Source organism: Nylanderia fulva, unplaced genomic scaffold, assembly GCF_048542155.1.
Source record: "Nylanderia fulva isolate GAGA-0341 unplaced genomic scaffold, ASM4854215v1 Scaffold2, whole genome shotgun sequence".
NCBI lineage: Eukaryota > Metazoa > Arthropoda > Insecta > Hymenoptera > Formicidae > Nylanderia > Nylanderia fulva.
This window is the reverse complement of record NW_028190263.1, coordinates 4,277,823-4,295,177: the sequence shown is the minus strand read 5'-3', so window position 1 is coordinate 4,295,177 and position 17,355 is coordinate 4,277,823. Positions and strand designations below refer to the sequence as shown.

At 40.3% G+C, this 17,355-nt stretch overlaps 1 protein-coding gene across 1 annotated transcript in view; it reads right to left on the bottom strand.

Moving 5' to 3' along the window:
* Ser (protein serrate) overlaps positions 1-11,158 on the bottom strand; it is a 44,474-nt gene extending 33,316 nt beyond the window's left edge. Inside the window, exon 1 of the mRNA XM_029318532.2 lies at positions 9,725-11,158. Coding sequence (XP_029174365.1) covers positions 9,725-9,772 — 48 coding nt within the window. The 5' untranslated portion in view covers positions 9,773-11,158. The remainder of the gene's footprint in view (positions 1-9,724) is intronic.
* Between the last annotated feature and the right edge of the window lie 6,197 nt (positions 11,159-17,355).

Below are 17,355 nucleotides of genomic sequence, written 5' to 3'. Positions count from 1 at the left end.
TGGCGGCGCGATTATAAATCGACTAAATCGAGGGAGTGGGTTTGAAACGCGATAATAAATTTAAAGGGGAAAAAAGAACATCGTCCGGTTATTGGGGAGAGAGAGTTGAGGGCTCGAGCGTTAAAGGCGCGCACTTAATCATAATCGACGTTGGCGCGTTGCTTGAGTTCAGTGAACACGAAAATGGGCAGCGAACCCCTATACCCGTTTGAATTTCAGATAGTCTCATTATTGAAATTCCGGAACAAAATAAACTGCCGGCGATAAATCCCGCTATGTCGTTCTTCTAAACGGTCCGGCCGTTTGCGACGCATATTTCAGTCGCGTGTGCTATTCGTATGTGAAATACAAGATGCACGTACCATGCATTTAAGATGAGGTGAAGGAGAACTGGATGATAAGTGCCTTATAATTCCAAACGAGTGATTTGACTCGTGATGGAGATGGCGATTATAATATAATTTTGATGGACAGTGGAGCGTTTTTATCAGTTTTGCATGTGAAAACGATATAACACATTTGCGTCGTGGTTTTTTCTTTCACGGAAGGTAAAAGATACTACGTAGACTGAAAGATCGACTCTTTTCCGAGAAACGCGAAATAAAGTAACTGTTAATAGGCCGTCTCGAAGTTTCACCAGTTACACCTGCCAACGAGATCGTCATTCTTTTGTCCGCGGCCGTCGTCGCCGAAGGACAAAAAAAAAACAAGAGCCAGAGGCGGCCAATGAAGCACAGAAGCATCTGCGAAGGAAAAAAAACAGCATCTTTCTTCTTCGAGGCGAGTGGTATTCGCACTGACTGGCGGACTTCCCTTTCGCGCGCGTTCTTCTTTCTGGTCGAATAACGGAGACGATCGGCAGAAAAAAAATCCGATTGACACGAGTCGAAAAAAACACATGCCCGTTTCCAAAAAGAGGAAATTATTGCTCGATAATTGTGCGAACCTCTCTCAAACTGTCACCGTTTGACATATAATTTCCTTTCGGTTGTCCAACAAGATTTTTTTTCCACATTCATATTTTTCTCTTAGAATTTATATCTTTATGTTTGTATTATAAATATTAATATCTGTCACAATAAGATATAAAATATGTTTCATTAATTTTACTATATACATATATATTAATATTTTTTTATTGCGGTAAATATTTAATTGAAAAAATCATAAAATTCTTCCAATACCATATTGTCTCAAGACTACTTACCATGATTTTCAGAATTTCAAATTTTACCGTAATTTTCCCATAATTATTCCCATAATTATTAGTAGAATTACTGACTTGTAAAAAAATCTAAGAGAAAATTCTCCATGTAAAAAAAAAAAAAAAAAAAAAAAAAGTCAGCGGAATAACGAAAGGAATGAACATCCACGTAAAGTCAAATGCTTCTCATCGGCCGTTGCAGTCGCGGATCAAGGTGCCTCATTACATTTCAGGCGTTTTGAAATTCGTGAGGGAAGAAGCATCCGCGACTCGTTTCCACGAACTCGCCTCTCTTCCCTGCCTACTTTCCTTCCTACCGACGAACCACACGGGAAAAAGGACTCGCAGGCACGCACCTGTGCGCCATAGAGTACACACCAAAGACCACATCACGCCAAGCCAAGCCAAGCCACACGGGGCAACGCCACCGGGCCACATTATCTGTCTATCTGCCGAGCATTCGCCGAGGTTGCTCGCCTCGGGGCTGATTTTTATAGGGGATTCGCGTGACCGCCGGCTAAACGCTTCGCTTAAAAACCTCCGGCCCCGACACCGCTTCGGCTGCTGTGCGCGCCCGCTTTCCGTTTTCATCTTTCTTCGTTCCCCTGCCCACTTCTTCTTCTCGCTCGTTCGTTCTCGCCGCGCAACGAGCTTTTTCCTCGGCTACATCTCTCTCTCTCTCTCTTTCGTTTAGCGGCGGCTCCCTCGGAAGGCGCTTCTTCTGCCCTGAAGGATTCTCCGTTTACGTCTCAGCTATCATCACGTTCCGCGTTATTTCCGTAGCTCGTTCCTTCTCTCTCTCTCTCTTTGCTCCTCGTGTCTTCATCAGATCAAAGATCAACATTTTGTTTGTATTTCTTTTGCATTTTGTCGTCACCGATCTCTTCATCATTGTAACTATGTAAGTCGTCGATTGCGTTCGTCCCTTTAGTTCACTATAGTTTTCACTTTCGTCAGCGAAACATTCCTGCTCGTCTTCCTCCTGACGCCGATAATTGGCCACGCCGATAGACACGGAACGAAACGATAGCAGAAAAAAGAGAGAGAGAGAGAGAGAAGAGGATGGATCGAGGTGAGAGATGCGCGAGAAGAGCTCCGGATCGGTTCCCAGGACGAAAGCGGAAGGAGGCGCAGACTTAATGGGTCGTCTTCGTCGTTGTCGTCGAACAAGAAGCGGGTACATATATATGTATATATCTTGCTCTCGGCTTTATCTCTCGCGCCTGTCACGCGGAAGAAGCCGAGCCATCGATCTACGCCGTAACGGATGCGTACCGCAAATTTTAATGAAGTCGCGCGAGGATAGATCGAATTTAACGAGTTCAACGTTAATTAACGGCACCGCGAAATCTCGCAATAAACGCCGCTCCGCGATGAAGTTCGTGATCGCGCGAGCGTGTAATTACGGACTCTTTCAGGCTCTTCTTAAAATGAGGGGGAAAGGAAGAGGCCCAACGAGGCGCGCCGGAACTAAGGCCGCCGATCGGAGCTATTGTGTTTGAAATAATCGCGTCTGAGATTCCGCGAGTCAATCGGCCGGTTAATCAATCACGTCCGATTAATTATACCTCGCTCGAGTCGGATAAAAAAAAAAAGTCTTCTCTTGTCGAGATTGTAAAGACTGCGAATTTGTGTCGGCGAAGGATCGGGAGAACTATGCGAGAGAAAATTGCGACAGCGCAGCGTCTTTAACGAGATAAAATCCGTAGTAAAAAGTTCGCGACGAGAAGATATCAATGAAAAGATTCTCGTGGAAATTAACAAAGGAAAACTCGAAGACTTCGAAGATAAATCTTTGAGCACTGCTAATCGATTCATCGATTCATCGATCATTTTCTATTCTCCCGCTATAAACAATCATTATCGACCGCTATTTTTGCTAATAACGTGAAAATATTCATTAAACCGGATGATTATAGTATCCTCGTTTCTTTGCGTAATAGATCGCGAAGATAAATATAGGTCTTCGAAATCGCTACAATTACTTTTCTCGAATTATCAATCAAGATTATCATAATATACGGACAAATGTTAGTGAGAGTATAATAACGTAGGTACAGTTATATAGAATACATATTCATATAATACACGCAATAAGAGCGTAATCGTCAAGTCGGTCGGAGCAGATACACGAGTGATTGAATCTTCAATAAATGACGATGTAAAATATATGTATACATATATATATCTCTTTCTCTTTCTCTCTGCCGCGGTCATTTAAGAGCAGGAAAGATCGCAGATGCGGTTAACGGCCGGAATCGCGTCGGGAGTCGGGCGCAATTGCATAAACCGCATTTCTCATATTAAACGGGAGCCGATGATACGTCCGCGGCACGTTCAGCGGATAATTAAGCCGCGGCGATGGGAGTCGCGATGAATTATCAATCGCGCGGTGCGGCGGCCGATAAAAGTCGCCGGGGCGAATCTCGAAAGTGCATCCCGCCGCGCATATGTATATATGTATGCAGACGAGCGCGGATCGATCCATCCGAGGGATCCATAACGGGGATTTACGATAATTGTCGGATGCCTCGTGCAATTTCAAGCTTAATAGAAAGACCGGGGCGTCTTTCTTTCTCTTCTCGCCGTGGAAAATTGCAATGGGAGACTCGCAGAGAGATCTGCCAGCTGGGCATTCACGTTAGTCAGGCCGCATCAACACCTTCCGATTCCGTCGTAAAGGCTTCCCGTGAAATCGTCTTTAATCAGCTCCGAACTCGATCGCGCTCGATTAATCGCGACAAGATGAAAGCATCGATCGCATAACTGCGATTTACTAGTTTCAAGTGAAACAAAATCAGCAGTATATATGTATATGCACACAAAGAGAATTTTCACTTTGAATTTACCCTGAAAATTATGGTAATCGTGAAACAATAGTAGCGGAAGATTGAAATGAGACAAATGGTATTAAAAGAATTTTATTAATGAGTTTTTCTCATTAATATTTACCACCATAAAAATATTAATATCTAAAACAATAAAATATAAAATATGTTTGATTAATTTTACTATGTACATATGTTAATATTTTTTATTGTGGTAAATATGTATTAGTCAGAGCAACTTCTAAAAGAAAATTCTCTCTGTGCAACGGATAGTTTATTGCAGAAATGGTATTTTTTACATCAGCTTGACTTTCTTTCAATCAATCAGAATCGATTGATTAATTAAGATGCATAAGTGTTTCGAGAAATATATTATAGTATTCGTAAAAATGAAATTAAGCTTCTCACACACCAGATGTTACAGTAACGATCTAACAATAAGTAGGATACACCGAGTCGTATGCGTTTGAAAGATCACGCGCTTACTTCCGGGTTGATCTCAATCGCGGATCCATCGATTCGCCGGTGGTCGGGATGAGAGAAGCGTCAGCTGCATGCGCTCGTGGAAAATCGTGTGTAGAATCGCGCAAGAAATCGCGCGGGGCAGTAATCGCTTTGTAGATTAGACCTTGCGAGAGCTAATAAAATTTTCTTTCTCGGGGATCTCTCTCGTTCTCTTGAATTTTTTTTTCTCCGCGGCGACGAAATACACATCCGCAGACTAGGGTGACCAATTCTTAATCAATCAATTTCGGGATATAAATCGGCATTTTTTATTGTATAATTTTAATTTTGGAACATAATATGATTGTAATATTGCATATTATTTTTTAATATAAATAATCATTAATTTGAAACTAAGCTGATAAATTCTTAGAATAAAATCAACGTAAAGTTTTTTATTATACAAAATACAAATTTACATATTAACATAATACATTTATATCACATTTTAGTATGATCTATTATTGTTTCATATTATTTAATGTTATGTGTGAAAAATCGGAACAATTTTTTGTCCCGCATAAGGTTCTTTCGGAACGCTAATGAGAGTCGAAAATCGGGACATCCCGGAAAATTCTATTGGCCCTAATAATCGAGATTCTGCCGACTGATGTTTTTTTAAATGAAAACCGAGCACGCGGAAGAGAAGAGTATCGATGTGAAGAGGACAACAACAAACACGCACGCGGATACGAATTTACGGGCGCGGAATCTCTACGGATCGCTTTCGGGGAATTTTTTTTCGGCATCGCGCGTTATAACGGTAATTCCGCGCAGACTGTAATTGAAAGAGAGCAATACGGCGGCGGCGCTTAATTGCACTAGGTCGAAATGATCGAGAGAACGAGGGGATGGCTAGCGCGGGAGAACCCTCTCTACCGCGGCCTGTTCTTCGAAAGTCGTTTATAAGAGAGAGGGCCAGGAGAGGAGGTGACCCCCGATAACTCCGGGTCGGAGCCGAGGCTCCTAAGCTCCCATTATTCGTCGGGTTGGACCGAAATTGTCGATCGTTACGGAAGCGTGGATTTGCTTGCTCGCCTCTCTCTCCACTCGCCGGCGAACACACACGCATCGTACTTTTAACCCGGCAATTTACATTTGATATTTATAATTTAATCATTTTCGCGATGATTGTGCTCTCTCGGGTTCTCTCTTTCCCCGAGATATTACGGCGGCACGACGAGGTAACTTTCAGAGAGAAATATAAGTTGTAATTATTTTTATTTTAACACGCGCTGTCTCCCCCCAAAAAATATAAACTTTACACGTATGTATAATATTTCAGAATTTCGTTATTTCGTGTTGGTCGAGTATTTTAGATAACTCTGACAATTCGATAGTATTTAATGTGGATTAATATAATTTGTAAATTCACGAATATGTTTGCAATAAACAATGGGATGCTAAAATTCTAATACGCGTATGTCGCTTCCAGCACAATAAATAATCATATTATAATATAATTCATGCAAAAACACCCGCATAGAATTTGACATTAACATACTACATAATTGCAACATTAACATACATTTCTGATGCAATATAATGATGACGTGTGACAAATGCAACCCGTAGACACAATACAAACTATCTACATATATTTGACATAAACTCAAATTGAACGTTACGTATAAAATTAATTTTAAAAACAATCCATAAAATTGCTAGATTAAAAAACAGTCACCACAAAATATTTATGGCAATGTGATGCTACAGAAAAATCTATATTTGTAGCAATAACGGAGATTGCGTGATATGTATTGTCGTTTCTGGACAAAGGTAACCGAGAAAGTAAGACGAGGGGCACGGTAAGAAAATTATAACGCGAGTGACGGGACAACATCCGCAAAAAAGCCATATTTATGACGTAAGTGTATGTATCTCCCTTGCGGCTGAGAGAATAAGAAGGATGTAGCGCCGCGCTCTCATATCCTTGTGCAATTCGCGGAGAATCGCATTACAAGAGTAGTCGTTCAGCGACACGTTACATAGTAGTACGCACAAAATGACCATGATTACGAGGGTAATATGAAGTGTCGCCTTAAGATGTTGATTAATTAAAAGCATATTCCGATCGTTAGATTTTTTGCGCATATACTTATGTAAAACTTGATCTTATTTTTGATCGATCTTTTTACGTAAAGTCATAAAAAATCTAAAGTATCATAATATATCATTTCTCTTCAATATTCTGATTTTTCGAGAAATTATAAATTCAAATCAGAAAAGCAGAATTATAAATTGTTTTTTCCCAGTGAGTTTCGACAGTTTATTTAATTGACTAAACTGTAAAAAAAATTTGTTAACTTGACTAAACCTTTCGACTAAATATTATTTTGTTAATTGAACATATAAAAATATTTAAATTAAATGTAACATATTATATCTAACAAAACGTATATTTGGCTTAAATACTAATATATGTTCAATTAACAAAATAGCTATTTAGTTGAAAGGTTTTAGTCAAGTTAACAAATTTTTTTACAGTGTAGTAAAAAATAAATTCAAATATATATTCATCTGTAATTAAAGTTTGACATGTGAACTAAATGCCACTTTTATAAGGTGCTTCTACAAAGAACAAGTCTAATTTCGTTTAAAGAGCGAACATCGTATAAGAAAGTAACGAGGGAGCTTTTTATCGCGTCAATATTCTAAGGGCACAGATAATTTAATAAACCGCATCGAATGAATCATTGCTTTTCTCGCATCTATTTATCTAATCGCTCCACTTACAACAGTGTGCCACTGCTGGTTTGTAATATATGTAATTAATATATAATCGCTTTTTTATGCATAGAATATTGAGGCCAACGCGCGATTCTGATGAATATAAAAATCATTCTATAATAAATAAATCTGATCATATAATTTATATTCAAGGTTATTTTATATAAGTTATTATGTCAGGATATACTAATATATCGGCGAATAAGATATCAGAAATAAAATTAAATTACATATTTCTCTTTCTCTCAAGTCGAATATATATATTATGCATAAAATAGTTTTGCCCATACATGTAAAAATAATAAAAAATCTGAGTCGAGAAAATTTTTAAAAATTATATAATTAAAATGAATATAGATCTGACTTCTTTTTAGGAAAACTGATTTAAAATAATTTTCGCATACACACATTTAAATGTATATTATTAATTGAAAGTAAAATATATTTTTCAAATATAATTATTCTTTAATCGACGTTTACAATTTTATCTATCGCTCGCATATGTTTGAATAAAATTCATAGCGATGGAAAATAAATGCGATGATAATAAGATTCATTCGTTTTTACGTTATCACTATGCTTAACCGGCTTTGTATCACTGATCGTTGTACAAGGCGGAAGACTGCGAGATGAAAACACGTACGTGAGAACGGCCTCGCGTCGCAGATGCTGCATTACGCACGATAGCACCTTGTACGATGATGCAACAAGAGGTATAAACTGTGAACACTCGAAAGGAGCTAACGCGGCAGATCTCTGAGATCGTCGTGATCTATAATGATCGAGGCCAGTATGGTGAAATCTCGCATTGTATATACACATACGCATATATACAATATACACTCTCTTGCAAATCGACTTCCGACACACGATCGCGACGTATCAGCGGATCTTATTTAAATCATAACGAGATGTCATTCACAGCTCGAGCGCATAGGTGTGCTTCCTATTACATTACTCTATTACATCATGTCAAATGGAGCAAAGATATATAAAATTACAACTAATATACCAGTCATCGACTGACATTCATCCCGCCCGTAATTCGTTTCAGCACACACGCTGTAATTATAATGCACGTCTCGCATGCGTTATAACGAGACAATTATAGCTTTGTTTTAAGTGAACCATTAAATGCAATAAATTAAGGCGTCGTAAATCGTGTGACGTTAGATTTACAGCAATTAATTTTTCTTTTCGTCACAACTTCGTTGCAAGTGCAATAAAAGGAAAGAGCTTATATTGATTCAAGCTACACACGTTTATACTACCCCGCGAGCGGAAAAATATCTAGTGTGTAAATGCGTAATAAGAGAAGCTTCAATTGTGCACAAATACATCGTAATGGCCGCGCCTGTCGCAACTGTTTATTTTTACGAATGGTGCATGTGGCCCCGGGATATGTGTATATATATGCACGCTGCACTGCGCGCTTGCATCACCTGTTCGAGAATACCACTTGTATATCGCCGCATTGACTTTTTCCCTCGATCTCGCTCGTTATTGTCGAGGTTCGAGAACGGGACATTTTTTTCCCACTCGACTTGTTAAAAAGTTGAAACTTTTTCATGACGATCGATCGATCGATCGATCGGCCGGGAAAGAGAGAGAGAGAGAAAAGAAAATGACAGCATTGTAAAATGTTAACGCAATGTAATCTTGTGTCTTAACGACCGCGGAAACCGCCGTTCGCAAGGAGTAAAAAGTACACGTTCGCGTTGATTATGAGTACAAATAGCACTAACGATCTTCTCGCATGCCGTGCTTTCTATATGGCTCTTAAATACTGACTTAAATGTCTGCGTTAAAAGTTATTGCAATAAGTGCGGAATTTACATTGCTAATAAGTTGCGTGTAACGTGTGATATTGGAGATAATGTTTCAGTTATTTTAATATACATGTGTTAATAAAATCACTTGTTTTAAAACATGTTCGATTTTTAATTTCTTTTTTTACGTACACGGAGAGAATTTTCTCTGAAAATCATGGCAATCGTGAGACAATATGATATTGGAAGAAATAAATATTAATAAGTACTTATAAATTTTATTATGCACATGATAAAATTAATCGAACATATTTTAATATTTTTACCAATTGTTACGGCAAATATTAATCAGAGAAACTCTTACAAAATTCTTCCAATACTATATATTATCTCACGATTACTATTATATAATTTTCATAGTAAATTCTAAAAGAAAATTCTCTCGGTGTATGTTGTAATATTTTCCTCTACCCCTGTATTGATAAAACTTCAACTTGCATAATTTGCTGCATGTATATTTTTCTCTCTGTCTTTTCTCTACTTAAATTTATTCTAAAATTGATTCGTTGATATTTGCACGATTTAAAGGCGCGTCTTAAAAAATTTAAAGACGCAGTCTATTATACGCTTTAAATGAGATCCCTTTAAATCAAGAGTTCTCTAGCGAATAAGAGAAGAAAGGTGCTTACCTGTATAAGGTGGGCAAGGAACAGGACGTAGGCGGCGGCCGCCCTCATGTCTCTCCCTGGGGAATCCCCTCGACTACCGCATATCACCTGATATCCCCGCGCCGTTCCTCGGCCTCTTCCCGGAAGCACTCCTTCCTCAAGGTGTCCTCTTGTATCCCTCGTTCTCTTTCTCTCACCACTCTCACCGAATTTATTTTGATCGATCGCTTTTATCGGCACACTGCACACCGTAGATCCATCCGGTCCGCGCACCAAATAAATACACCGAATATCCACTGGATCCAAGTGTTCAAAAGGGATTTTTCTCGTCGTTCTAGAAACACTGAACACTCGACACTGTTGTTGTTAACCGGAGAATTCGCGTCCTCGTAAGGATCTAGAGGATCCTCGTCACAGAAGCGACGTTCGAGGAAAAACGAGGTTAGAGGCTCCACCACCTTCGCGACACAAGTGTACCTTTCGAATAACTCGTGTGACTACTTTACGATGTAATCTTCATGAGATATAAGATCTTCTTTTTCTTTCTTCGTGTATTTTCCTTCCTTGGTTCGCTCGAGCGGCTGTCTTTTTTTTTTTGCGCGCGAAGCTATTAGTGAATGGCGTCACTTCGCTTCACTTCGTTTCCACAAATTCCGATTGACGGGATATTATTCGAAGAAGCTCGGGCTCGTGTCGAATTCGTTTGACGAGGAGAAAGCGACGACGCGCGCGAAAGTTTGACTCGGCACCTGCTTTTCTCGACTCGAGGCACGAGCCACGACGTGTCCAGCACGTGTTCCGCGTATCGGGGCGATCCGAGTTCATAGAAATCGGAGAAGCATCGATAACGTCGCGTATATTCTTCTTCCTTTCTTGTCAGACGCGCGCAATTTACGATCGGATCCGATTACTGCTTCTTTTTCGATCCTTCAATCTTCAGACATGTCGTAAGACGTGAAGATGTACGATAACGCGAAGCTCTCGAGCTATCGAATGACTTCACTCGAATGTAGCAATCCTCGAGATGCGCGGAAGGGACAACTTCACTCCGTTTCTTGATTAAGCAAAATCCGTTCACTCACACGCGAATAACCAAATCCCTGCAGTCCTCTCCGGAGAAGCTGGGTTTCTTCTTTTTGACACTTTGCGCACACGCGTTTGCTGTTCCGCGGCCGCGTTCCGTTTGAGCTGCCGCGACGAACAGGTGTATGCACGTGTCTGGCGAACGGCGGGAACGTAATGTCGCGACTTGTATGTGTGTACGTGTATGTGGAAACGTCGCGCTGTTTCGACACTTACGCATGTGTGTATGTGTGTGTGTGTGTGTGCGCGCGCGCGTTTGTCTGGAACCGCTTCCACTGTATCGTACGCGCACGCTGGAGCGCGGAAACGCAGCAACCTTCACGAGATACACGAGTCGGTCGCTCCGGGGATACTGAGTCAAAGCCGCAGGCCGGCCTGCGGGCCTCCCCCCTCCCTCGCGCGCATCCCCCTCCTCCGGCCACGCCAACCCCTTCCCGCAGTCATTCCACCTCCGGGAGCCGAGCGCGGAGGATCTCTCCCCTTACGTTCGTCCCGCGCTGAGCCTCGCATCCTCGTGGAGAGTCCTCTCTTTCTTCAACTCCCGCATCGCGTTGTATACACACACCGTTCACCAACCGGCCTCGTTCCTTATCTCTCCTCTTGCCTGGAACTCCTTTGTCTCTCTCTTGCTCTCTCCTTCTTATGTGATCTCGCATGTACATCTCTTGTACGTGTATCAGGATCCGCGTAGGTGTGTGTGCGTGTCGCGAACATCTCGAGGGCTCTTTGCTCTCTCTTGCCTTTCTATGAGGCATTACACGACGACGACGAACGTACACTTGTGCCCCTCGCGCCGGGATGCTGGGGCCCGAGCTGAAACACGAACGGCCGAGCTTATATACAGTTTCTTACAATCGGTTTCATCACGAGCGGCGAGTCGGTTGTGTATTCTCACCTCTTCTCTCGCGAGATCCAGGCGAGAACGCGTGGCTTACTCGGAGCGTGTGCACCGACCGACCCCTCGTGATATGAATTTCGCGGGGCAGAGATGAGCGCGAGGAGGTTGCGGTCGAGGAGTCAAGGATTGCATCACCGCTGCATCCTCGGGAGTGATACGAATTTCGTTGATGCTGCGAGGAACGAAATTGATGAGCGCAATGAAGGTCATCGATTCTGATTTGCATTGGGATAATTAGTATGCGAATCTGACGTTTCTCATCTATGAGGCGTGATACATATTATATATTAATATTACATAATAATATATTATATATATAATATATAATGTACAATATAATACACGGAGAGAATTTTCTTTTAGAATTTACCCTGATAATCATGGTAATTCCGGGAGAATATGATTGGAAGAATTTTATAAGAGTTTCTCTAATTAATATTTACCACAATAAAAATATTAAAATCAATCTTGTAAGAAAAGGGCAATAAGCCGTAGCAAGAACTTAGCGCTCTTAATTCATTTATTCATTTAGAATCTAAATTGATCCTAAATGAATAAATTAATTAAGAGCACGAAGGATCAATTTTGATTTTAAATTAAGAGCGTAAAATTGCCCTTTTTTACACGATTGATTTTAATCATTAAAGCCTTGTGATTTATATAAAAAATATTAATATGTACAATGTAAATAAATTTTAGTACATTAAAATTAATCGAACATATTTTATATCTTATTGTGATAGATATCAATATTTTTTATTTGTAGTATAATCTTAATCTGAGAAACTTTAATAAAATTCTTCCAATACCACATTATCTCACGATTACCATGATTTTCAGAGTAAATTCTATAATAGAAAACTTTCTGGATATAATACTGCCAAAAGTATAAAACAGCCATTCTTAATTGCAATAATAATTAAACCGAATAGAATTATGAAATAAAAAAATCGTTTTTTATTGAATTTCTTCAAATAAATATGAATTTTTTTATTTCACAACTCTATTTTATTTAATTCTTGTTATGCAATTAAGAATGGGTGTTTTTTACATTTTTGATCAAGCTGTACATGTATATGTATGCACTTTACACGTTGTAATTTTAAATACGAATAAAACGTGTTTATTATACGCCTGGGAGTTACGAGCTTCATGAGATACCATCAGACCCGTACATTAATCAATTAATTAATTAAACAAGACTGGCAAAACATTGTGTACGCGATAATAACGGAATTATGGGAATAAGAGAAGCATCGCGTTTATATTTAAAAAAATCGTAAATAGAAAGTAAATGAGAAATATTAGTCAGATTAAAATTTACACGCGCACACACACACAAATGTTCTAAGGCTAATCTATATATGTTGTTTTTTAAATATCAAATAATTTACAATTAGAAAATTATATAAAACATATACTGATATAAAACATAAATAATAAAATTCCTTCTTCAAAAAATTAATGCCTGGTCCTTTGAGATATTTTGTCTATATTTTTTTCTCGATTGGAAAAATGATACAAAGAATCGCGAGGGACAGCAAATTGTGTGCAACTCGAGGATTTACACAAAATATCCGACAGATTATTCTTGGCAAATTGGTCATTTCTTTTCACGGAGATAAGAGAACGTTTAAATGTCGCTAATAATTCTCGTCGTATTTGAGGGCTCGACTATGTGCATCGGAACGAAAGGTGAGTTCCCGGTAGGCCACTACTCCGGCTGGTAGGACGAAATTATATGTATTCACAAAGAATGATTTTGGACGATGAATAATGGATAAGTCCTGTCGCGTGTCCACCGTCATTATGTAGCTAGCGGGCCATCTCTTCGAAGAAGGACAGAGAAAAAAATGAAAGAGAGAGAGAGAGAGAGATGCTGCGGATCGTCATTGAATTTCTGCCCCATATACACATACAGCATATACCGTTCCACGTAATTCGCGTGTCAAGAGTATCGTGCGAACTGAGAAGCCGAGCCGAGAGTTAAACGGCTATAAATTATCGTCGCAATGAGAAACCTCTTTGCTGATCTCCTTTCAGGAACTACATAATAACGATGCGTGTCACCTTTATGTGACGCGGCGTCTGGTAATCGGAAAATTATAAACGGCCGCGGATTATCGGGTGATTCTGCATCTTGCGCCTCAGGAAATGGAACGTTACAATCAAGTATTTATAACGTTACGATAGACTGAAAGGATGACTTCATTATCTTTTTTTTTCAATTTTAAACCACTTGTTATTTCCATGCAAAAGATTAAACATGTTGTCTTCCTCATTATTATTAGCTTGCAGGAATTTTTGCAAATAAAAGTAAACGCACGGTAATACGCTCAGCAATTTGACAATTTGATTAGAAGCCGCGGATAAGAAGATTAAACAGAGGAATTGTGAAAAAAATAAGACAAATCGCGCTTATTTACTTTCTATAAACAGATAATCATCGATAATAATTTTTTTAGTAAAATATGAAAATAAATAAAAATATGAAAAATATGATAATATTGAAAATAAAATAATATATATATATTTGTATGGAAGAACATAACAGTTATATTTAATGAGATTAAGTTAATTAACATTCGAGGGGTTTAATCTTGGAAATAAAATTTGCCGACGCTCGCGTCAGTATCGATTCGCACAATGATTACGAAGGCGGCGTGGCTCATCTCGTGGCTGAAAGAGCCTGTAACGGACGGTGTAGCGCAACGCGGCGGGGTCATATCTATTCTCTCTTTCTGTTCGGCAGTAGTCTCTCGGATCCGACGACACACACGAACCCGGTGTGGTAGCGTAGTAGTACGGTGTACCACATGGGCGGATGGACGGACATCGGTAGTGGGATGCTGCTTGGTCCACCACGTTTACCGTCGTCTTCCTTCTCTCTCCCGTTCACCGGGCAATCTCTGCTTTCGTCTGCCATATCCTTCGTCCTCTTCTAGCCACCTCGAGGTTCTCCGTTTCTCATCTTGGAGGACTCGAGGGCCCCGAGTTAGCCGGCGGGCATTATGGTGGCTACTCCGTTGGCTTCTCGCGTCTCTCGAAAGCTCACAAGAGAGTGTGCCCCCCCGAGGGTCAAGGAACTCCCTCGGGAACAGGTTCACCTCCTTCTTCGCCTCTCTTCACCCCTTCTTCTCTCTCTCTCTTTCTCCCTTTCTCTCACTGCGCCGCGCAACGCTGCCAACCCGCCCTATGCCCCCTCCGGTTCGTATATACCTTAGAGTTTTACTTATTTTCTCTTATTACCGCCGTGGGCATGTAGGCACGTTTCACGCGCACATCCTCATCGTCCGAGCTCGTATACGTATATACACACGAGGTACGGTCCACCTCGGGGTCCACCGGACTCTCGTCGCCCTCGGTACTCCTTTCAGGTACTCCAATATGTGAGCACATTATTACAGAGGTGCAAGCGGGGAAAGACGGAGAGTCTTTCGCGAGGGAGCAAACAGGCGAAACGCACACGCGTTCTCCCGATGGATGAGGAAAACGCACGAGAGAGCGAGCGAGCGAGCGTATACACGCAAGGGTGTTTAGGTGCGGTTCCCTTCCCTCGACTCCTTCACCCGGAGGAGTCGAGCTCTCTGAGAGCCAGATACCAGATTCCACCTGTGCTGCCTGATATGCTGCCGTTGCTGCCGTGCTCATCCTCCTCTCGTCTCTTCCATGTCTTCTCCGTGTCGTGAGATCGTTTCGAATTTGCTGGATAGCTCGTCCTTTCCTCCTCTCTCTTTCTTATATATATATCTTTTATTTTTTATTTATTTTTTTTTAAATTCTCTCTCGCTCTCTTAAGAGTCCGGACCGAGGGATTATGGCGGACGAGAAATCGTGTAGATTTTTGGTACGCGCGTGAATCGACGGAAGAAATGCGATGGAAGAAATACAAGGGCTTGTAATAAGGGCATTTAAGTCCGCAGGTTCTCGCACCTCGCTTGATTCCCGCGATTCTCACACTCTTTCGCCAGTCCGTGCGTTCGTTAAGAGATCCTCACCTTGGTAATTCCAGCACATTCGGCTTCCTCGTACACGGCCTCGATCTCTCCCGTGAGAGATCCTTCCGAATTAGCCGGAGCGCTTTTAATAATCCGGCTGAAATCGCACGGAGGATTATGCGGGCCGGTCCAGAGATTCTGAATATTTTGATGCTGTTTGGTGAGAAATGAAAGAATCATAAAGTCGTCCCTTTTTTTTCGCTCGGTCGCTTTTCTCCTTATCAGATCATCTTTCGCCGGAATCCATTCCAGTTCCATCAGGATCGTTCGTTAGGTAAATGAACGGTACGCGTTATTATGTTTATGGTATTTATGCATTACGCGCGAAGGGCCTCTCGAAGAATTTTTTCGCGGCGGAATTCGCATAGCACGTGTGTGTCGCCGACAGGATTCTAGGCATATTATTCTCCTTGGTCTTCTATTTTCATTATTCATGAATTTAGCTTTCTGAAGGGCCTTTGCGAAAGCAGGAGGTGTAATGGATACGCGACGGGGCGCAAACCGCGCCGAGTGTATATACACGCAGGAAGATTTTAATGATCTTTCTTCAGGCATTCGTCGGATGACTATAGATACCAGATTCCACCTGGACCGCAGCCGTACGTTGCTCCGAACGCGGCTGCATCCGCGGTATGCTTCGAGGACACAAACTTCTTGCATACTCTTACTTTCTTGTAAAGCCGATGTAAACGTAAACCGAGCTGAGTAATTATGCGTAATAAATATTTACTAGGAATCTTTTTTTACCGTCTGCATACGTATAGTAGGATCAAACCCACATATCACGTTCGATATATAATAATATATATTATACGATATAAATTTTTATCTTTTATTTCATTTTTTAATTATAATTTTACTTTATTTTTTATTATAATTTTGCTTTATTTTTTTATTATAATTTTACTTCATTTTTTTATTATAATTCTATTTCATTTTTTTAGAAATATCTAAACTTACTTAGGACCAGTTGTTTCAACCTGCTTGATAAATTTTATCCGATAGCATATGTTTGTCTTTTTTTAACTTATTTGAAAAAGACGAAGATATGCTACCTGTTAGATAAAATTTACCAAAAAGTTGAAATAATAATCGACCCTTACTTATAATTAATATTAATAATCCTGTTTTTCTTCTGTTATTTGTATTATTTTCACGCGCACCGAGAAACGTGCGAGAAACATAGTTTCAATCAGAAGATTTTCATTCAGTTCTCTAATAATTATCTATGCGATAAGGAAAATTTATAATGCTGCTTCGAGATTCCGCTAGAATTTCATAACGTCTGGACATATGCTGGACAGATTCGCAGGCGTGTCATGAACTCCGAGATAGCTCGGTTTCCTCGGTTCCGTTATCTCGCGAATAACCCGTCAGGTGTCCTTTTGACGCTTCGCTAATTGTTGCTGAAAGCAAGTATGCCCGTTACATAGTCACGAGAACCTAGACCAGCGCGCAATTTTACTCTTCTTCGTATGCGAAATTATATGCGAGTTCCCGTCGAACGAAACGAATTAGCAAATCGGCATGCAAATTTTACGGCGAACGCGCACGTAATTAGTGGTGCTTCGACGAGCACCGTAAAATAAAGCAAAACTTTCTCCGTTCATTATTCATTCGACATCTTATTTAATAATTAGAAACGGTCGCGAAGATTGCATCTGAATATTCGA